Source organism: Brachypodium distachyon, chromosome 3 (genome assembly GCF_000005505.3).
Source record: "Brachypodium distachyon strain Bd21 chromosome 3, Brachypodium_distachyon_v3.0, whole genome shotgun sequence".
NCBI lineage: Eukaryota > Viridiplantae > Streptophyta > Magnoliopsida > Poales > Poaceae > Brachypodium > Brachypodium distachyon.
This window is the reverse complement of record NC_016133.3, coordinates 22,820,496-22,843,445: the sequence shown is the minus strand read 5'-3', so window position 1 is coordinate 22,843,445 and position 22,950 is coordinate 22,820,496. Positions and strand designations below refer to the sequence as shown.

General features: G+C 46.3%; 1 protein-coding gene across 1 annotated transcript; it reads left to right on the top strand.

The window, feature by feature from the left end:
• The first annotated feature begins 18,734 nt into the window (after positions 1–18,734).
• Positions 18,735–20,441, top strand: LOC100827499 (tryptamine hydroxycinnamoyltransferase 1). Its single transcript, XM_003573810.4, has 2 exons — positions 18,735–19,205; positions 19,328–20,441. The coding sequence occupies exons 1-2, from the start codon at positions 18,837–18,839 to the stop codon at positions 20,255–20,257; spliced, it is 1,299 nt and encodes a 432-aa protein (XP_003573858.1). The 5' UTR covers positions 18,735–18,836; the 3' UTR covers positions 20,258–20,441.
• The last annotated feature ends 2,509 nt before the right edge of the window (positions 20,442–22,950 follow it).

Below are 22,950 nucleotides of genomic sequence, written 5' to 3'. Positions count from 1 at the left end.
GATAACGGCACCTTTTGATTTAGAGTAGCTAAAAGCCATGATTTCCGGTAAACATATGCTTTTAAGGCGTGGTTTTGAGATGCATTAAGCTGCCCTTTTTATATTTCTCTTTTCGGGGATGCAAAAGCTCACCTATTTGTCGAATCAAGTGGATTTTAAGATGTGCTTGACTCTGGCTGTCGTTATACAGCGCACTTCTATAACCCGGACAAGGCTTATCCTTGACACACACTGGAATAATCTTGGGAGTTAGCACTCGGTCGAGTTGAATATTATAGGGTTGCAACTTGCAAGACGGGATATTGAGAAAGGATTGCGACGAAATTTTCCAATTGACATGTGTTTATTGGATGGCCCGTTTTATAGTAGTGTTAGCACACAAGATCATGCATGGCCGGTGAAGTATATATGAAAGTATGAAACCACCATGGAATAGTAATGTTATTTTTTTGAGAGGTGAATACTAATGTTGTTAATTAAACCATTTTTCAGATCAGTCGACATGTAGTAAACTTAAACATCAAGATTCCAAACTATGTACAATGGAAGGAAGTTCAATTTGCCTTGGGACCTGATTAGTCATCGGCCGGGCTCTTTAATAAAGGCCTGCACCAAATACCATTCGAACAGATCAGAAGAGGAATAAAGTGTCATGAAGCATTCTCCAAAAGTTCAGTTAGAGTAAAAGAAGTGAAGAAGTTCGATTGATCTCATAGGAGAAACATTCTTGGTCGAAAAGGCAAATTGTATGAAGGTAAAAATTTAGTACTAAGTCTTACATGGCGTGTAGTACGTGTCGAATTTTAAGCCCTTAGGCTCCCACGAGAAATCAGACTTGAGGCGGAAAATAATTTCGATGATAAAATATTCCCATTGTTTTTTGCCGACATCTTTTCATTCTTACATGGCTTGTCTCTCTTTATACAGGATAAAAAAAATGTGGATCATACTGTGGATGGCATGTACGGTATTCCCTCTGTCACTAATTAATTGGGGCCGGCCTTTTTGCAAAAAAAAATCCTGTAAATTTCCAAAATAAACTGGCAGTCCACATCTTCAATTAAACGTGGACTGCGCGTTAATTTGGAAATTTATAGGTTTTTTCGCAAAAGTTGCAATAAAACGTGGACTGCTAGTAATTGAGAAGATAGTTTTTCTTACTTTTTCACGTTTTATACTACAGTTGATTATGTTGAAAATTTAGGTATTTTCGTTGAATATTTAATTAAAAAATCATGGCAAACATCATGTAGAATATTATATCATGCAAACCAGACAAATTAAATAGGAACACAAAGCGATAAAACTCGTCTAATTCCACATCATGAATAATATAACTACTGATTAAAATCAACAAGAAAGAGCTGATTGCGTACGGTAAGGTTTCCTTATCATGAGTTGGTTGTTCCTTGTTGATGAATTTGTTGAAGTCGGTGACGAGTCGAGCGGTGTTGATGTTCACGCGAGCTGCAGCAGCTGACCTGGCAACCTTCTGGGCAGCTGCGAGCGCCTGTGCTTGCATTTGGGCAACAACAGCCGCCTGTTGTTCGATTTGCTTCTATGCTTGAAGTTAGGAGTTGGGCAGCCTGCTGCTGCGGAGTCTGAGTTGTTGGGGACGATGTTGACCATTGGTGACCAAGAAGTCGACGAAGCAGGGACGTGATGGAGCGAGCAGTCGTGTAAGAACGCTCCCTAAAAACCTTATCGACCGTCTTCCGGGCAGGATCTCGAAGGTCGGGTTTCCGAAGGCCTGCTCTCTCGGCGAGCTATGCAAGCAGCCGACGGGATGGAGTAGCAGAATGCGGCGAACAACGAGATTGGATAGTGGACGCGAAGGCGGCTAGGGTTTGTGGCGAACAGCGAGATTGGATAGTGGACGCAGGCGGACGTCGGTTCGGTTAAGGAAACCAACCGACGTGTGACGTGGGTTTAGGAAATCAAAACCGGCTCCACAATTATTGGATTTGTTACGCGTCCGCAACAAATTCTGACTGCCCAAAAGATAAGCACGACCCGGACCAGCTCGAACCACGAAACGCGACGCGCCGCGACGAGGCGAGCAAAGGAGGAGGAGGAGCGCGCTTGGGATATATTGCCTTGCTCACCTCTACACTAGGTGAGATACCAACATTCTTATATGTTGGTCCAACTCCACCTATACTAACAAGGTGGGATTATTCCACTTCCTCATCCCACTTCATGAATGGGCCTTTTTTTAGGACGCAATGGTCGATCCCCGCGATTCGATTAGAAGAATAGAGTTGGCCCTATTTATGCAGAAATCGGGCCCGAAAACCGATACAAATGCATGGCTTATTCAAGGAAAGCCGTGCGAAAAACCCTGACAAAGTGCGTACGCAGGAACCGAATAAACAAGCTACAACCGCAAAGACGAAGACCTCCTCCGCTCCAATGACGCCGAACAGGGAACGGCTCCTTGCGCCAGAAGAAGGTAGGCAGGGCGAGGCTTCTTTGACGACCGGAGGTAGAAGAGGTTGCCCCGACGTAGGGGTGGACTATCGAGCAGCTCGACTCATTAAGGCTTGTGATCGTTAAGGCTCGACTCGTTAAACTAGTTATGCTTAACGAGTTAAAACTCAAGTTCGACTCGATTCGTTAAAAGTTCGCGAGCGCTCGCGAGCACTCGTTAAAGCTCGTGAGATGACAACATGTTAGCAGTAGTGAATCACATTTTCATAATTTATACAAATATGTAGCAGCAAAGCATAATAGGATAGGAGCAGATCAGTTTTTAGCAGAATTGCACAAATGCATAAACACAACCAGCAGTTCATGTTTAGCAAAATAGCAAGCCAACTAGGCACATACTGACGCACAAACAGCCTGACACTTAATTCAGCCAACTTGAGTAGTTAAGAGCCTAATAAACAATATAAAACATCACAATTAAAAGTACAGGAGCAGCTATATCCTCTATCGAACAGCAGTCCAGCTCCAACACCCCTAACCAGGCAGCACAAACAGTGAATCAATTGCTTCCTCTAGCTCTAGAATGAACTCCCTTCGTAGCTTCAACTTCTCATCAGTTTCTTTCCACACGAGATTCAGGGAATTGCGGAGAGAATCGAGGAGGTTGACCGTTTATGCCCAAGAGATTAGATGGGCTGGACTGCCTGGACGTGGACGTTGGGACGGCCTGCTCTGTTATCGAGCTTATCGAGTAGCTCGTGAAACCTGGTACTCGGTTCGTTAGGCTCGTTAGTGCTATCGAGTTGAAAACAAAACTCATCTCGGTTCGTTTGCAAACGAGCACGAGCTTAGACGACCCCGAGCTAACGAGTGTTCGTTTGGCTTGTCGAGTTTCGAGCTTTATGTCCACCCCTACCCCGACGGGAACGGCTCGCGCATCGGCAAGCCCGTGTGGCATGAAGTCGCCCTCCCTGGCCAGGACCACAACAAGCAAACTCCGCAGCCAAACGAGGTCTCCAAAGGCAACGCCTCCAAGGAGGACGCCGCGTTTGAGGATGTCGCTGTTACCCGACCCGGAAACCGGATCAGAGCTTTCGCTCGTAGACACCTCGTTTGCGAAGGGTGAGAAGTGGCGGAGCTGTGCAACGACGCCTTCAAGAAGGAAGCGACATCCGAGGACGTCGTCGTCGCCGGCACCAACCACGTCAATGCAGGGTTTGCACCGGCATCCACCAAACCCACTGCGGACGGGAGCGGATAGCCGAGTCTGGCCAGAGGCCACCGCTGATGTGAGTGTGGGTGGCCAGATCCGTTGGAAAGTTCTTGTAATTACCTTTCCAACAAGTACTTGGTTGCTTAATTTGGACTGCGGATGCGGCCTGGGTGATTAAAACAAATTCGGGGTCTCCTGACAGCTCGGACCCGAATGGGATTCAACTTTAATTCGTGATATCTTTTTCTAACAAGCTCCAAATCATGTGCTCTTTGATTTGTTGGAAAGTAGACTTGATAGGCTTCACTTTGAATCTCTCTTTGCAGGCTATCACACTTCATCTTCACTTTGGACTTGTAAAGTTCAATAAGATGCCTACATAATAAAATTACACAAGATAGTAGCTCCGCCTCTTTGCAAGTAACATATTGAAAACATTTTGTAATTGAATTCACCTGATTATAATTGCTATTAGATACACCAACAATTAGGGTTCTAATGGTCATATCCATGGTGATCATGTCCATATCAACCGCACCACAGCGAGCGCCGGCGAAGCTCGCCGAACGCCACGCGCCAAACCACCACCGAGCACCGCCCAGGGTGTCGCAACCGCCCCACGCACCGGATCAGACCACTCCATCCTGGCCACACAATTAGCGGAACAGGACAGCATGCCCATGGCCCGCCAGGCCTAGATCGGGCCCGCTACATCGCGGACTGCGGCCTCCATGGATCGAGGCCCCCTCCATGGATCCACCGCAGATCGGTTGCGAGGCCAACCGGATCCGGCACCACCAGCCTCGGATCAGGCGCTTCCAACTCTAGATCGAGCCACACCGACGGCCTCCACGCGCAGCCCTGCAGAATGACGGACTCCACATGCAGCCCCTGCAGATCGACGGCCACGCACCGCCGGCCGCAGCCCCACAGATCAAAGGCCTCCACGCTCAGCCCCAGCAGATCTGGTCGCCACGCCTCCAGCCGACCACGCGCCACCAAGCACCGCCACCAACGTGCGCCGCCTCGTGCCGGAACAGATGGATCCAGCCGTGGCACACCGCAACGAGGACGAACTCGAGCTGGGGACGCCGGATCTGGGCCGCGCCAACGTAGACGAATGAGCACCCTGCCGCCACGAAATCCCGAGCGAAATGCTAAGCAGGAGCCCCGCCGCCACCTTTCTCGTCGGTTGCACGGTTCCCGGTGGCCTTCTCCGGTGGCGGCGAGGGAAAAAAAAAGGGAACGGAGGCTGCGCTAGGTGGGAAACGCGAGTCGCTCGGGAGGACGACGCGAGGATCGGGCAAGGCTACATGAATGGACTTTTGAGATTTTCTAGGAATTGATTTCAGATTGGGCCTTGGGCCTAATCCCAAATTCGAGCAGGTTATCTCTCGTGTTGTATGTGGCGATTAGTTTATGTTTACACGCTTATGAGATTAGGAAAATATATAATTTAGCTGAAAAAGAAACACGTGACTCATAGACGATTGCTGAAAATGTGTTGTCCTGACTCCTCAAAAAATTTAAAAGTTCCCTAGAAAAAAGAGAAGGGTGATTTTTCTTTCATTTATCACTTCCACGTGAGCAGTTATCCCACACGGTCTTAAGATCTTTTAGTTAAGAGAATGGTAATAAGATAGTCCTCGTATGCATCTTCCTCTCGTACATGCCTTGGTGTTGGATCATAAATTTATTATTGGCACCGTTCCTTGCAGCTTGCTATAGATTGAAAATTATACCACATCTATGTGTTTAAGATCTTTGTATCATTTTTGGCGACCAAAAAAAATAATGTACATATTCACTAATTGTGTACTGTTTGTGATTTCGGTGACATTTATACGGTACAGAGTGGAATGTACTGTTTAATTTGGGTGCGTGGTATCTCTAGCTTCCGATCTAGTGATTAGTGAGCGAGTTTCCACTTCATTCTGCTTGGACTAATTAAGCCTGCACACACGATAATGCATGCATGATGTAGTAGCAGACACGGTCAGATTACTGTCAACGACTAATTCAGTTTGCATGATGTAGTAGCAGACACGGTCAGATTACTGTCAACGACTAATTCAGTTTGCATGATGTAGTAGCAGACACGGTCAGATTACTGTCAACGACTAATTCAGTTTCCACCTAGTCCTTCATTATGAGTTACGATTTTATACTATCTACCTAGTTGTGTTCATTATGAGTATGAACTTATGAGTGGGTTGTTACCATATGCATGACCTAGCCAACACTACAAGATTTTACTGTCAGTACTACTGTAGTAATTAGTCAAATCGGTTAATCAACGTACTGGCTTAGTTGTCCACTCCAAGTCGCTTTGCACTTGGTCTTAAGCGGTCATGTATCCGTCCATCTTACCAGCACGGACGCACTACCTACTCGTTAGTCGTAGCCGCTCATCCGAAACGCCGGTCGATGCCACGCTTCGTCGCGTCGCACATTGTTTTGCCAGTTTTTTCTTTCCAAGTCTTCTTTTTCTTGTAGTAGGATTTTCCACGGGAATCGTCCTCTGTCCGTTCCCACCGTGCCCATCTCGGCACGAGGAGGCTGATGGCTGGTTGCTTCCTCCCCACGTAACGGAACGTCTTCAAGGGGAATGTGGCCGATCACTCCGAGATATCTCATGAACACAACGGCTATTGCTAGCTTTAAGGACTAATCCAATGCACCCTTCTTTCCAAACTCAGAAGGTCATCCTTTTTTTCCTTTTTCCTACTCTTTATTTCGTCCTGCCTCTTCTCTCTCGCAAGCTATCCGTTGCCTCAAGAATTATTTCGACAATCCCTCCGGTGAGAATGTTTATAATTGTCTCTTCTACGACGCTGTGAAATTTATTCGTGATCCAACGGTGAAATCTCTGGCCAATACCAAAATACCGAGTGTTGTTCGGATTTGTTGAAGCCATGCGTGATCGTACGATGTTCACATGTTTCCCACTGATCCGTGCAATGTTTCAACGATCTCTTCGGTGAGATCGTGCGGAATTTTTTCTACCATTACAATGTGAAATTTTATCGTGATCCAACGAGAAATTGCGAAACACCGAGTGTTATTTGGAATTCTCGTGACTGTGTGGGAGAGCAATAACATCCAACTGGTTTGCATGTTTCCTGATGCCTCGAGAATGGTTTCACCGATTCCTTCGGTGGGATTGTGCGAAATTTTATCTACTACTACAATATGAAATTTCATTATGATCGAACGGTGCAATCTCCGGAAAACTTCGTAACACCGAGTGATGTTTGGATTTCTCTCGTGTCCATGAGGGAAAACACGAACATCTGACTTGTTCGCCTGTTTGCGGCTGGCTTAAGAAACTTTTCGCCGATCCCTTCGGTGGGATTGTGCGAAATTGTGTCTACTACTATCTCGTGAAATTTCGTGAAGATCCAACAGTGCAATCTCCGGGAAAATCGAAAACATCGAGTGCTGTACGGAGCCAGGCGGAAAAGAGATAACGGAATATTGTTTAATGCCCATCATGCCCTTTTTATGAAGGGGTACGGAGCGATCTGAACCGTCCTTGTGTTTTTCTTAAAATGAGGGGGGGGGGGGGGTATTGAATCAGAGGTGTATAGTCAATATTGTGGAATGTTGAATCTTCATCCAACAGTCACTTTTAATCATATCAAATAGTTGTTTCTTAAACAAGCTACACATGAAAATGAGAGAAAAGTCTATTCTCAAACTCCATTTTGTAAACAATGTCTGAATTAGACCCTGACCTCTTAATCCTCAAAATCCGTCCCCTGGCCTTAGTAACACAAGTTAATTTCAGTCGATCCTTGAGGCCATGTTTCGTGGCTTGGGTTTTGCTGATGTGGCCAGGTTATATTGCCGACGAAGCAGAGGAAAGAGACTCCAAGATAGGATTTCCTGACCTTTCTATATCATTCTTTTTGCATGAATCAATAGGTTCCGCAGCAAGTAGGCAAGGACAAGACCGAACTACTACAGGTGGTAGCAAAGACGATGGCTCACAAGCAGCTGTGTAGTTAATGGAGGAAGGCCACTCAAGTGTCTGATAAGATGCAAAAATTGTGGCGGAAGAAGCACCGAGCGAACGACCTGCTCAATTTGGTGCATGAAGACATGTATGGCCTGATCACGCCGGCTACGACCGCCGGTAAATGATATTTCCTTCTCCTTGTCGATGACCCTAATAGGTTCATGTGGCTAACTCCTGCCGACAAAGGACGAGACCGCAAGAGCCATTAATTTGACGAATCAAATATGTAGTTGAAGTCGAGACAAGGCGCAAGTTGCGCATGCTTTGTACCGATCGAGGTGAAGGTTGAACCATTAGCGCTACCTTCACCACATACTGCTCCGATGAACCGGTAAAGTAGATTGCAGTGGAGCCAAAATTGCCAACAGAGGGGTAAAATTATAATACATGAGCCAAATTTCTTTGTAGAGGAGTCAAAGTTGTGAACACATGAGCGAAAATTTGCTCTAGTGGTTGTTTGTAGTGGAACCAAAGTTTCCAACAAATCCATCAGAAAATGTTGTCAATAAAGGGTGAAACATGTAATAAATGAGCTAATGTTGCATGTTGAGGAGTCAAAATTGTTAATACATGAGTCAAGTTGCCTACATCGCAATCAAATTTGCTAGGAGAGGAGTCAAAATATGTCGATGTCTATGTCATCCTTCCTTAAAATAGATGTCAGAGTAGGGAAAAGATTGGATTTCTACAGATATTGTTTCTTTTGGCAAACTGATCACCAGAAGTAGAAATACCGAATGACCAAATTGAACATTTTCTGTTGCCCAAATGACCAAGATGGACTAGGTATTGAGCTTCTTGATTTAAAAAACAAGCAAATGGCTATTTAATTTACTTAATGAGGAAGGCAACTGCTAAGAAACAAATACCTTCACTCTGACAAACTATCTCAAGTTAAGACTAGACCAAATGATTTCCACTTCCAGAAGAGCCTTACACGTGTTAAGGATGTGTTCTTTAGCAAAGCGCTCTTTCTACGTGGCTAGCACTCGTTCTTTGGAGGATAATTATTAGACATTGTGCACCATAAGGATCTCGGGAGCCAAATGGGGTTTTTGTTTAAGACGGCTCCTAGCCAGAGATAGGTGGACAACATGGCTGCATTTAGCCCACCGCTTAATGATGTTTCATCTCTCTCATGAACCGGATAAGTTTTCTCTGAAGATTGCTGCCTCCCGAATTTTCTTTGTACTGTTTTTATGCAAAAATACCTATGGAAGACTAGAGTCCCGGTGAAATTTAAGTTTTTTATGTGGTTCCTTAATAGAAGAATGCTTTTGACTAAAGATAATCTTGCCGAAAGGAATTAGACTGGATTTACGTATGAAATGTTGTTTCTGTGACTCAACATAGTTTATTCATCCGTTACTTATCTCAAGTCTGTGTGCTCAAATTTATGGAGGATTGTATACTTTGCTTTCCATTTACCTCCCCCTGCCAACATTACCAATATGTTTTTTTGAGGACGCAACGGTCGATCCTCGTGATTCGATTAGAAGAATAGAGTTAGCCCTGTTTATGAGGAAAACCGGGATACAAATGCACGGCTTATTCAAGGAAAGCCGTGCGGAAAACCCTGACAAAGAGCAAACACAGAAAACCAAATAACAAGTCGCTACCGGCAAGACAAAGACCTCCTCCGCTCCAACGACGCCGAACAGGGAACGGCTCCTTGCGTCAGAAGAAGGTAGGAAGAGCGGGGCTTCTTCGACGACCGGAGCCAGGAGAGGTTGCCCCGACGGGAACGGCTCGTGCATCAGCAAGCCGGTGCAGCGCAAAGTCACCCTCCCTGGCTAGGACCACGGCAAGAAAACTCCACCGCCAAACGAGGTGTCCAAAGGCAACGCCTCCAAGGACGACGTGGCGTCCGAGGACGTCGCCGTTACCCGACCCGGAAACCGGATCAGAGCTTTCGTTCGGAGTCACCTCGTTTGCGAAGGGTGAGATGTGGCGGAGCTGCACAGCGACGCCTTCAAAAAGGAAGTGACACCCGAGGATGCCGTCGCCACCAGCACCGACCCTGGGTTTTCACTCGCAGCCACTAAACCCACCGCGGACAGGAGCGAATAGCTGAGGCTGGCCAGAGGCCAGCGCCGGCGAAGCTCGCCAAACGCCACGCGCCAAACCACCACCAGGCACCGGCCAGGGCGCCGCAACCGCCCCACGCACCGGATCAGGCCACGCCAACATGGCCACACAAAACAGTGGAACATGGCAGCATCGCCAAGCCCGCCAGGCCCAGATCGGGCCCGCTCACGCCGGCCACCGAGCCGGCCGCGCATGCCAAACCGCAGTCTCGGGCCCCTCGCACGTCGCACGCCGCACGCCACGCCCAGATCCGGCCCGCCCACCGCCGGCCACCGAGACGGCCAACACGACGGCAGCCACCCGCACTCCAGCACCCGCCCACAGCCGGCCAGCCAAGCTCGCGGAGCCACCCCACAACCCAGATCTGGCCTGCCGCCCGAATCGGGCCCAGATCCGGCCCGTACCTCCGTCGGCCACCCCGCGCCGGCACGCACGCAGGCCCGTGCCCGCCCCGGCCCACGCCAACTTCGTCACGCGCCTGCAGGGGAGGGGAAAATATCGCCCTGCCGTCGCCTTCCCAGGGCATGCCCGGCTTCACCGGCACTCCTCCGGCGGCGGCGTTGCTCGGGAGGAAGGAGGAAGGGGGCCTAGAGCCCGGCGGCGCTAGGGTTCCCTCGTGTCGCCGAGGAGGGCGACGCGGGGGCTCTCACTTTACCAATATGTTTGAGAATTGGCTTTACGCGATTGACAAATAGATCAAAGCTCACATTCGGATGGGAGTTGTTGCATTATTTGGAGGTCTAGAAATAACATTTTTTTGCAGATTATTTACAGGGTCACTGCTTCGGTCCATCTGTGGTCTTACCTGCTGCCGCTGGACTAGCGTGAGCATACGACTTCTGGATTGATGTACTCGGCTGGAGACGGTCGCTCATGATATATACAACCACGTTGGCTGGCGGCTAGTTTCTAGAATTCAGAATGCATAGTCGTGGTATGTTAGACTTTTTCCTTTGCTTGATGTTTGTATCCACATTCTGTGATCCGTGAACTAGACTACTTGCTGCCTAAATTTTGCAAAAAGAATCGATTGTGTGCATTGCGTCGATGCAAAGACCGAATAATCTTCCTTTACAAAAAAGAAGAAGAAAAAAAAACCAGAGGAGTCATAGTTGCCTAGAGTATATAAAAATGGAACTCAGACAACAGAGAGTCGTAGTTGTAAAAATTGAGCCAAAGTTAGTTTCTTTTAATGTTTTTTTTCAAAAAAAAATCATCAAAACACACTTAAATGGGGTCTAAGCTTTAAGAGCTTCTCAACAGAGAGATCTGATGCAGGTCGATAGCAATTCCGACACTCGGTTGAAAAATTATACTACTCAGATTCATATTACTTGTCAAAATATTACATGTATCTAGACGCTTTTTAAACATAGATACATTCATATTTGGCAAATTTGAGACAAATAATATGGATCGGAGAGAGTACTAGCATTTTAATTCTCTTTTATAGAGCAAGTAAATGCATGAAAACGGCATGACAGCGTGGTGCGCGCGAGAGAGAACGTGTTGCGAATATATATTTCGATGTATGTCAGACTTGGGAGGTGAGTTCTTTTCATATGGAGGTACGCATGATTTGGGAGGTGAACTTCTTTTCAAATGGAGTATACGCATGACTAGAAATAAGAAAAGTGAAGCTACACTTCTTTAGGAAAATTTAAACACACTACAAAATTTTATACACATGCTGCATCGGTGGTGTCACGAATTCCCTGCAAGAGCGTGATGACGTACGTGTGCGCGCATATCGTTACTCACTACAACCCCATAATGTCCCATATGTAGTTGTTCACACACACCTGCTAATTGAGTCGATAAATTAATCTGATTGGTTATCACAGAAAGCACACATATTCGAGACCTAGCGTCACAGACGTACCAACGCGAACTTCTTCAGAGTAGACACAGAGTACACGCAGCGTAGGATTAAATGAAGTTAATCATCCTGCAGACCCGACTGGACCGAGTTCGGTTCACATCGATCGCTTTCTTGCCCTTTGCCTTTTTGAACACACGACCGACGTGCACAACGATCTCATCCGTACTGCATGCCTGGCCATGCTATTATCTTGCAAGACATCACACCTGTTGTTGACTAACCAGCCTAGCTTGTCTACACTTAATAACGAGGAATGCTAGGACGAACCTGGTCCATATGAACACGGGTTTTAAAAACCTACAAAAAATCAAACAATCTTTTGAACTTGCTTGCCACGTTATTATTTCAGACTCTATAAATTAGACATGCGGTTTTTGCTAATTTATGTACTCGTACTTGTTTTTGCTCTTTTCCTTTTTCCCTTTTGGTTTATACACTGACATTTTTTTAATAAAACCACAATACTAGATAATATGTATGCATACTGTTTTAAAAAAAAACAAGACATGTACGTTTGCATCTACGATGTAGAGGCCACTGGTACGTAATAAATCTTTTATTGTGCTAGCCAAATCTACTCTAACTGCGATGCTGGTATACTCGATGATGTCCCTGTACGTCCATGGCACCTTGAAAAGTGTGTTGAAAACTTTGAAGACCTTTTGTTGAGGTGCATGGTTTCATGACAGATTTGGGATCCTATTTTGGCGCCCTGTGGCCATGCGGTTTGGAGGCCCAACGGTGAGCCAGATCTCAGAGTGTGGTGGTTGTGCATCTGGTTCTCCCAAAGGGCACAAAAGGACACTTGGATGGCGATCACGCTGATCCTTTGGTCCATATGGTGCCATCGAAACGACGTGGTTTTCAACAGGGTGTCGCCTGACGTAAGAAATTCACGAGTAGGTCGTTCAGTGGGAGAGTACCAGACTCTTTATTAGGGGTCAGATTTTCCTTTTTAGCCCCTAGGGCGAGTGGGTTGCTTCCTGTGACGGAGGGCTTTTGTTCCTTCCGGCCACTTTGGTGGGGTTGTAATTGCTGGTGGGTTGCATTCTAAAAATATATATATGCTAACATCAATGTCCTTAGGGCTTCTTTTGATTCAGAGGATGGGGAAAACACATGAATAGAAAAAGTTCAGGATTGTAAAGCCATGTCCACTTGATTTCTACATGATTTAATTTACAACAAAGTTTTTTGATTGCAGCAAAGTTTGGAGTAGATGAAAAGTTTCCTATAATAAATATAGTTAAAAATTTATTATAGGAGTCAATCCTACAAATCAAATGTCCAACGTGGAAAAAATTCCTAAGGGCTCTTCTCCTAATTTTTTTTGCGGTTTTTTTCTAGCAAAGCTGACTGATTTTTAGTTAGAGCTGAGACGACGTGCTGAATGTTAGATTTTAATCCCGCCAATGCCAGCACATGAAAGATGGGAAAATAGGAATGACATTCAGATCTTAACCCAATAGCTCCAGTGCGTCGACTGAGATTTAAGTCTTTATTCTTAAGAATCGAGTGAATGAGAAATAGCCAAACCCTTTTTTATTTGCAAATCCTTTAATTGAATCAAACGAGGGCCTTAAAACATCTTCAACAGTAGCCCATAAAATAGGGCCCTAGATGTTGTTGGGGCTTTTCCCTAAATTTGTTAGCTCCTATTTCAATTTCATCTTCAACAGGAGCCTCTATGGAGCCCTACTTAATTTTTCTGTTACAATGACATATGGAGCCCATCTGTCAGTGAGACATGTCTTTTTTCTAGTCTTCTTCCCTGAACTCATGCGAGAGACCAACGAGGGAAATGCAGCCTTCTTCCCTACGCGCAGAGGCCGAGCTAAGGCGCGGCTGTGGGAGGCGGCACGGCAAAGGATGCGGACAGTTGTGATGAGGACATCCCAACTAATGACACAACCCTAGCCCCTACAGCGTCTACACCTCAAGTACCGAAGATACACGGACCAATTACTAGAGCTCATGCACGACAACTAAATTATCAAGTACTTTCGTTTCTCAGTACTTCATTTAATATTAATGAGAATATGTTGCTGCCTAAAATGGTTTTTTTTTATGTGTTTTAGGAATGAAGGACCTAGCTTGGACCTCAAGGATCAGCGTTGGACATCAAACCATGGAGGTGGCAGCAAGGTGGCGGGAACTAGCTCAAGTGATGATTTCAGAACATTGAAACCGCCATAACGAGAGATGAGAAGAAGGTCGCATCCTCTTCATCAATGGGATTTTGGCCAAGTGGAGGATTCTCCCTCCAATGTGTTGGAAATATGCCCTAGAGGCAATAATAAATTTGTTATTATCATATTTCATTGTTCTTGATAAATGTTTATTGCCCATGCTATAATTGTATTGATTGGAAACTTAAATACATGTGTGGATAAATAAACAAATACCGTGTCCCTAATACGCCTCTACTAGATTAGCTCGTTGATTAAAGATGGTTAAGGTTTCCTAACCATAGACATGTGTTGTCATTTAATAACGAGGTCATATCATTAGGAGAATGATGTGATGGACAGACCCAAACCTAAACATAGCTTTTGATCGTGTCACTTAAGTTTAAGTTGCTTATGTTTTATTATGTCAAGTATTATTTCTTTAGACCATGAGATCATGCCACTCCCTAGTACCGGAAGAATACTTTGTGGGCATCAACCGTCATCTCGTAACTGGGTGATCATAAAGGTGTTTTCAGGTATCCCAGAAGGTGCTTGTTGGGTTGTATGGATCAAGACTGGGATTTGTCACTCCTTGTGACGGAGAGATATCTCTGGGCCCTCTCGGTAATATAACATCCTAATGAGCTTGCAAGCATGCGACTAATGTGTTTAGTTGCGGGGGTATTATATTACGGAACGAGTAAAGAGAACTTGCCGGTAACGAGATTAAACTAGGTATGGCGATACCGACGATCAAATCTCGGGCAAGTAATATATCGCGAGACAAAGAGAATTGGATACTGGATTAATTGAATCCTCGACATAGTGGTTCAACCGATGAGATCTTCGTGGAATATGTGGGAACTATTATGGACATCCAGGTCCCGCTATTGGTTATTGATATTTGATCATGTCCACATGTTCTCGAACCCGTAGGGTCACACACTTAACGTTTCATGTTGCTTGGGTTAGATGAGATAAATGATGATGATATCGAATTATGATTCGGAGTCTTGGATGGGATCCTAGACGCAACGAGGAGTTCCAGAATGTTCCGGAGATAAAGATTTATATATGGAAAGTTGTTTTCAGGGTTCTGGAAAGTTTGGAATATTTCCCGGTTTTGACCGGGAAGCTTCTAGAAGGTTCCGGAGGGATCCGGAGGGTTCCACCTTGAGGCCCACCTATCCCTGGGCTAAATGGGCCTGTGAGGGAGCACCCTGGCCTTAATGGGCCGAGGGGCTAGCCCACAGGGCCCATGCGGCCAGGAGGAGAGTCCTGGCCGCGGGAGAGTCCTGGCCGCATGAGAGTCCTGGCCACGGGATAGTCTTGGCCGGCCACACCTCCTCTACCCCTATATAAATAGAAGGGGGGGCAAGGGAGAGAGACACCCCAAGCTTTCAGTTGGATCTCTCTCCCCTGAGCCCTCCTCTCCTCCTCTTCTCACGCGCACGGCGTAGCCCTGCCCGTGAGAATATTCACCATAGTCACCACGCCGTCGTGCTGCCGGGATCTCGTCTACCTCTCCCTCTCGCTTGCTGGATCGAGGAAGGAGGAGACAACGTGAAGCTGAACGTGTGGATACCAAGGAGGTGCTGTCCGTTCGGCACTGAGATTGATCTCATTGAAAGTTCCACTACACCAACAACGATCTCGTGATCGTAACGCTTAGCGGTCTACGAGGGTATGGTGTTCATGATCCCTCTCATTACATACATCTAGTATATATATTCTTGGGTTTCTTCCGCACTTCTCGTAGGAAAATTTTTGTTTCCTATGCAACGAACCCAACACAATGGATATCTATGGGCCAAAGATGAGGGTTATAACCTTACTTTATTGGGCATGAGGCCATGTAATAGGGTCCAACCAATTTTTAGATGTTTTCGTTGTGTTTTAGGAGTATTCCTAGGCTGTTTCGGAGTCCCTCAAGGGCCTGGCCGAAACCACCTAGTTCCCCTCCTATTTATACCCCACAAGCCCCCCTATGAAGCCTCGGGTTTTGATTAGATAAAGTTTAGCCTTCGCTACTTTCGTGTAATCGCGTGTGTCGGTTAGACCACCTATTTTACCGTCATCAAAACTCCAACTATATTGAGCATTCAGATTCGTGAACCTTCATATCTCCTATTCGCAATTTCAGATTGCTTTTCATCTTGTTCTTTCTTGTTCTTCGATTGCTTGCAGGAACAAAGACCTTCGTGGTCAGGTTGATCGTGCCCCCGCGGGATCAATAACCTTCTGGAGTTGGTGTATCGATCGCTAAGTCACTGCCTCTTAGGTTGTACTCGGATCGTCAATATCACATCCTACCAAATCGATAATTAGGTATCTCATCGAAAGATCGGGACACCCTCGAGGCTATCAAGTGGCATGGCACGGGGCGGCGGAGGCGGCGGCAGGGCGAGGCGCGGGGCGGGCGGTGGAGGCCAGCGGCGAGGTGCGGCGCAGCGGAGGCGGCGCGGCCACGGATGCTACGGCCAAGGGCAGGGGGAGGGGCGTATGCGCGCGGTGCGGCGGCGGCAAGGCTCGAGACGGATGCAAGGTGCACCGGTAGTCGGCGGGGGTGGCCGGCGGCGAGGCACAGGGCATCGATGGGGGCCGGCGGTGGGGCGTGGACGGAGACGAGTACATATGCTGACGTGGCATCATGGGCAGGCCTAGCTCAATTCAAGGGTATTCAAGTGGATACCCTTGAATTTTTGCAAAAATCGAATATGTGTATGCTATATGTATGCATGTACAAAGTATTTGGGTTTGCCTACGGCTCAGTCGGGCTCTAGTCGACCGGCCTACATCCCCGTCGATATGTGTGTGTGACTCCCTATCACATGCATGTGTACGTGTGTGTCCGTGTGTGTGTGTGTCCGTGTGTGTGATCACAATAAATATCATCCTTCCTTGTATTAATAACTCGAGTCCCAACTTATATACTTCTCATGTGTATTTCTACAAATTTTAAAACGATGCTAAAGACTTGAAATTTGAAAAATGACCGAACCTGACGAAAGCACACTTGCACAACACAACCAAACTCCACGGACAAAGGAAAAATGCAACAAAAAAATAACAATCAAAATTTAAAATTTGCAGGCATAACTTTAGCCGGATTTTAAAATTGCAGGGAAAACTTTGTGCACGATTCTAAAAGTTACAGGCGAAACTTTATGCATGATTCTAAAAATTCCAGGTGAAAGTTTATGCATGATTCTCAAAATTGCAGATGAAACTTTATGCGCGATTCTAAAAATTCAGGTTAAATTTTATGCACGATTCTAAAAATTGTAGGTGAAAGTTACCCGCGATTCTAAAAATTGCAGGTGAAACATTTAAAATTATGGGTGAATTTTTTTAATTGCACTGAAATTTTTGGAATATGCAACTCATCCAAAAGAAAATTAGGATTAAAAAAACTAAAATAATTGTACAAATTATCTTATACTGCTATTTTACGTTAGTGCACATATATAAAGTTAAAACAAAAAAAGGTAAAAGAAAAAATTAAATGATTTATCAATTAGAAACCAAAAGTAGAAAAAGAAAAAGGAAACAGAAGGCACGGGAAGGGACCTGAGTCGAACCTACGACCTTTGCAACATATTGAATATCAACATACCACCAGACCAACTATCTTGCACTGATTTCTCTTCGGTTATTTGCTTACTTAACTATTTTCTTTTCAGGTGTCGACTGAGAAATATGATTTCTCAGACGACTGATCCCTAGGAATTCTGAAAGTATTTTGGGCTAAAATTCGAAGTATTCAATCATTGAGACCTAAAATGCACTACCCATCTATCTCCTCCTTTCCATGAATTGGCCCAATGGTCTAATTAGGAGTTTAGATCGTTGAAAATCGAACCGTCTACTGGATACTCATAATCTTGTACGACCTCGATCGATGCCTGCACTTCGTGCTTCCTCACTTCATTTTAAATCCCAAAACAAACATGCCTCCAATTCAACAATCTAGCGACTTCTCCTCTACCTCCTCGGCGTCCACGTTTTTGGGCGTTGGCCAGCTAGTCGGGCTGGCTGATGCTCCGCTCTTCGACACTTCTGCCGTAGAATGACTACACGCACTACTCTACACACAAGAGGACAACACCACAAGGATCACATGATTAGAGACACAAAATTTTCACCAATGAATTTTCAGAACAATTTTGACCGGTGAATTTTCAGAATAATTTTGAATACCTAGTGTCAAAATCCCGAGCCCGCTCCTGCGTCGCATGGCATGGGAGGGAATAGGTGCCCCCCTCCGGAGCCCCTGGGAATGAGGGTTTGGTAGATCTAGGGGCATTTCTACTAGGAACTCTAATAGGGGCTCGCGTGAAAATGTTTTCTTTCTTTGGCTCCTAAAATCAGAGCAGGGGCCTGCTGAAGATGCTCTTATTGTATTTAGTTTAAAAACTGAAGCCATATATACCCAATGCAGAAAGGAAGTTGTCGGCAAAAGTCTTAGGAGACCTGGATGACAATCATCGAGGACACTGGACACGCACCTTTGTGAAACAAGAGTAGGGCACAAGTGAAACAAGAGTAGGGCACAAGAAATAGTGGTAGTACACACTAGACACGTTAATAAAAGAAGGAATGGTACGTGAGTACAAGTCAAGAGGGAATGTTCGCGTGCATACATACACGCACAATGATTCGAATTCTCTGTTGGAATTCCGTGCGCCGTTGCAAAGTACTCCAGTCACACGCACGCACGAACGCAGAAGTGGGGGTTTGGTGCGTGCGTAAATTCGAAGAGTCAACGTTAGCTACCTTATTTTTTTGACCAATGTGCCAGTACGCGTGGTAGGTGCTCTCGACGGTTCTTCTCTCCCCCGCCCTTTTTTTTTCTTTCACTTTGGTCGGTACGTATCCGGCGTCAGCCCATTTATTAGGCAGCACAAAAGCCCTATATATACATGCTACGTTCCAACGAACCCTGGCTCACACACAACCAACTGATCGAGCAATACACTCGAGTAGTACTACTACTTTGACAAGCTTTGCCACGAACCAGTTCCAACAACAATGGCAGTGAAGGTGGAGATCACACGGAGCACGGTGCTGGAGCCCTCGCCCCGCGGCGGTGGTGGGGAGAAGGTCCCGCTCACCGTCTTCGACCGCGCTTCCACGGACGGGTACATCCCGGCCGTGTTTGCGTGGAACGGGCCTGCGGCACCGTCCAATGATGCGCTCAAGGACGGCCTCATCTCCGCAGTCTCGAGGTTCCCGCACCTCGCGGCGAGGTTCGCCATCGACGAACAGGGCCGGAAGTGTTTCCATCTCAACGACGCCGGAGTGCTCGTCGTCGAGGCAACCGCCGATGGGGACCTCGCCGACGCGCTGGCCAACGAGGTGTCCGCGCACATCAACGCGCTGTACCCAAACGCCGACAAGGTATATAGTTAATTAACCGCGCGAGATCTAGAGCAGCTTGCAGTGCGTGTTTTTATGTTAATTTAGACGTAGTACCAAACAATTCACACGTACTGACGTACTGTTACGTTGCATGGTTGCAGGAACGCACGAACGAGCCGCTGTTCCAGGTGCAGCTAACGAGGTACATGTGCGGCGGGATAGTGATCGGCACGGCCTGCCACCACCAGGTCGCCGACGGCCAGTCCATGAGCGTCTTCTACACCGCCTGGGCCGCCGCCGTGCGCACCGAGTCTTCCGACCTGATGCCGACGCCGTTCGTTGACCGCTCCGCCACCGTCGTCCCACGGAACCCCCCGGCGCCGGCGTTCGACCACCGCAACATCGAGTTCAAGGGCGAGCACAGCACGGCCCACTCCTACAACAGGGTCCTCCCGTTGGACAAAATCAAGAACCTTGTCGTGCACTACCCGGACGAGTTCATCGCGAGCCTCAAGGCCCGCGTGGGCGCGCGCTGCAGCACGTTCCAGTGCCTCCTGGCGCACACCTGGAAGAAGGTCACGGCGGCTCGTGACCTGCCGCCGGAGTCCCCCACGCACGTCCGGGTGGCCGTCAACTGCCGGGGCCGGGCCAGGCCGCCCGTGCCCGCGGACTTCTTCGGGAACATGGTGCTATGGGCGTTCCCGAGGATGCAGGCCAGGGAGCTGCTGTCCTCCGGCTACCCGGCTGTGGTCGCAGCCATCCGCGACGCCGTGGCGCGCGTGGATGACGAGTACATCCAGTCGTTCGTCGACTTCGGAGAGACGGCGGATGAGGAGCTTGAGTCCACGGCGGCCACGCCGGGGATGGTGTTCTGCCCGGACCTGGAGGTGGACAGCTGGCTCGGGTTCCGCTTCCACGATCTCGACTTTGGGTTCGGCCCGCCCTGCGCCTTCCTGCCGCCGGACCTTCCCTTCGATGGACTCATGATCTTCGTGCCGTCCTGCGCTGCCAAGGGCGGAGTCGACCTGTTTATGGCGCTCGACGACGAGCACGTCCAGGCGTTCAAGCAGATATGTTATTCCATGGACTGATTCTGATTGTATGGTACTCCAGGCTGGAATACACATACACAGCAATAATCTTTTTCTTTTGGGGAATACACAGCAACTAATAATCAGTTAAACGTTGCTGACATGTACGTATGCATGTACACTCATACTACTAGTGTAATGAATTGTGCATATTTGAATATCGAAGAACAACATACCAGAATTAGTCACAAATTTCAGGTTGATCACAATGAACTACAAACTGCAGAACCAAATTTCTGCCACCACAGAGTCACGACAGAAAGCAGAGAAACGAAAGGTTTCAGCGGGAGGATTTTTGGCTGCAGCAACACGTTGCTTTAAAATCATTTCGTGCTCTAAATAGTAGCTCAATGAGCTTGAAACCGCACCCAAGACGACATACAAAATGTGCCGAACACAACGCTGCCCCAAGTATAACACTTCGGTTTACAAACCACACTGTGAAGCTAAACTCTAGTGTTGACATCGTTTGCGACATGACCTGCAGGATATCATCTTCTACTTCAGCCAAACTACCACGTTCTCTGTATATCCTTCTTAAGTTGACATTAACAAACCCTTGACTCCAATCCTTTTGTCTCATCTCTCGAATTAAACTTCACCGGCCTACCGAAATGTTGGGTTAGTATATTAGCAAGCTGGTCATCTATGCAGATATATTCTACTTCTACATATACCTTACCTTCCTGCACGCGCTTTATGACGTAGTGATACCGCGTGTATGAATGTGTTTGCTCTTGTCATGGTGCACCGGGGTTTTCCAAAGGGAGACCGAGGACTGTTATCCTCGTTCATGAGATCAGCTAGCAAGTGCCCTGATTAACCACACGGCTTGGCAAAGTTGTTATTTCTCGGTCAACAATCGTAGCCATTCAATGAAGATTTTTTTATCCATCGGATCTACATTAATTTTACACGAATCTCAATGATTGAATCAAAAGGTTGTTATCATCGATTAAAAAATAGTTTTTTCTCAGTCGTCTAAGAAATAGTAAAACCGCTGTTCTATAACCTTGTCAAATTTTAGAGTTACAAATGTTGCATGATATAGACTGTTCTATAAACTTGTCAAAACTTAACAAAATTAACTTAAAGAGGCTCGCTCAGTTGTCTGACGACACTCAAGGCTGGTGTACACGGTACACATACACAGCAATAATCTTTTTTTTTCCGGGAATACACAGCAACTAATGATCTGTTCAACATTCCTGACATGTACGTGTGCATGTACACTCATATACTACTACGCATGTCTTTATAGATTAATGAATTGTGCATATTTGAACATCGAAGAACAACATCAGAATTAGTCACCGATTTCAGGTTGATCACAATGAACTATAAACTGCAGAACCAAAGTTCTGCCACTACAGAGTCACGACAGAAAGCAGAGGAAAAGGTTTCTTCGGGAGGTTTTTTGGCTGCAGGAAAACACGCACGTTTTTCTTTTACTCCCTCCGTCCAACAAAAAGATGTATCAAATTTGTCAAAATTTGAATGTATTTAGACATGACTTGGTGTATAAACGCATTCAAATTTAGTCAAAATTAAGACATCTTTTGTTGGACGGAAAAAGTACTTTCTCCGTCCAACAAAAGATGTCTTAAGTTTGTCAAAATTTGGATGTATCTAAACATGACTTAACGTATAGATACATTCAAATTTGGTCAAAGTTGAAATATTTTTTGTTACACGGAGGGAGTAATCATTTTGATGCTCTACAAAGAAGCTCAACGAGCTTGAAAACGCATCCAACACGACATACCAGATTTGCCTAACACAACGCTACCCGAAGTAGTGTAACCCAATTCGATTTACAAATCGGACCGTGTGAAACTAAACTGTACTTCATTACACCTTGACAACGTATGCGACATGACCAGGATATCATCTTGTACACTTGATGATTATACTAGAAACTCTTGAACCAACCTACCACGTTCTATGAATGTCATGCTTAAGTTGACATTTTTTTAGCCCTTTCTTAAGTTGACATTAACCCATGCACAAATACTTGCTGCTGGCACTCCAATCCTTTGTACTGTCATCTCTTGAATTATTAAACTTCACCCTACCGAGAGGCTGGGTTAGTATATCCGCAAGCTGGTCATCTCTGCGAATGTATTGAGACCAGCTAGCAAAGTGGCCTAACCACACACGCGTTGGCAAAGTTTCTCTTCTATAAACTCGTCAAAATTTAGAGTTAAACCAATCAAACTGTTTAGAGTTACAAATGCTGTTGCACGACAGACTGTTCTATAAACTTGTCAAAATCTAAGAAATTAAATTAACTTAAAATAAAGTTAGAACATGAAATATTTTGGACACCTTGGTGCTGCATAGTCCATGCTAAAGCAACACGCACCGTTTGGCTTTGGTCGCCGGAACCATGCCAGACCAACACGCACCGGCCGCCTACCCGCTTTTTGTCTTGGGTCGCCGTGCCAAAGTGCACTAGATATATATCTGGCTCGGGTCGTCACGTCGCAGCACCTACCTTTGACGAAATATCCATACACAGGGGACGCGTCTCTATCCGCTAGCTGTTTTGGTCGTACGTGCTCGTGTGCAACCTTTCCTGGCCCAACCAAGTCCGTCTTTTTCCTGGACAGCTGTCATCGTGCGTATCCAAGAAAACTCAAGCTGGGCCAGTACGGCGCTGAGGCACCGAGACACACAACTATTCAAGGTTT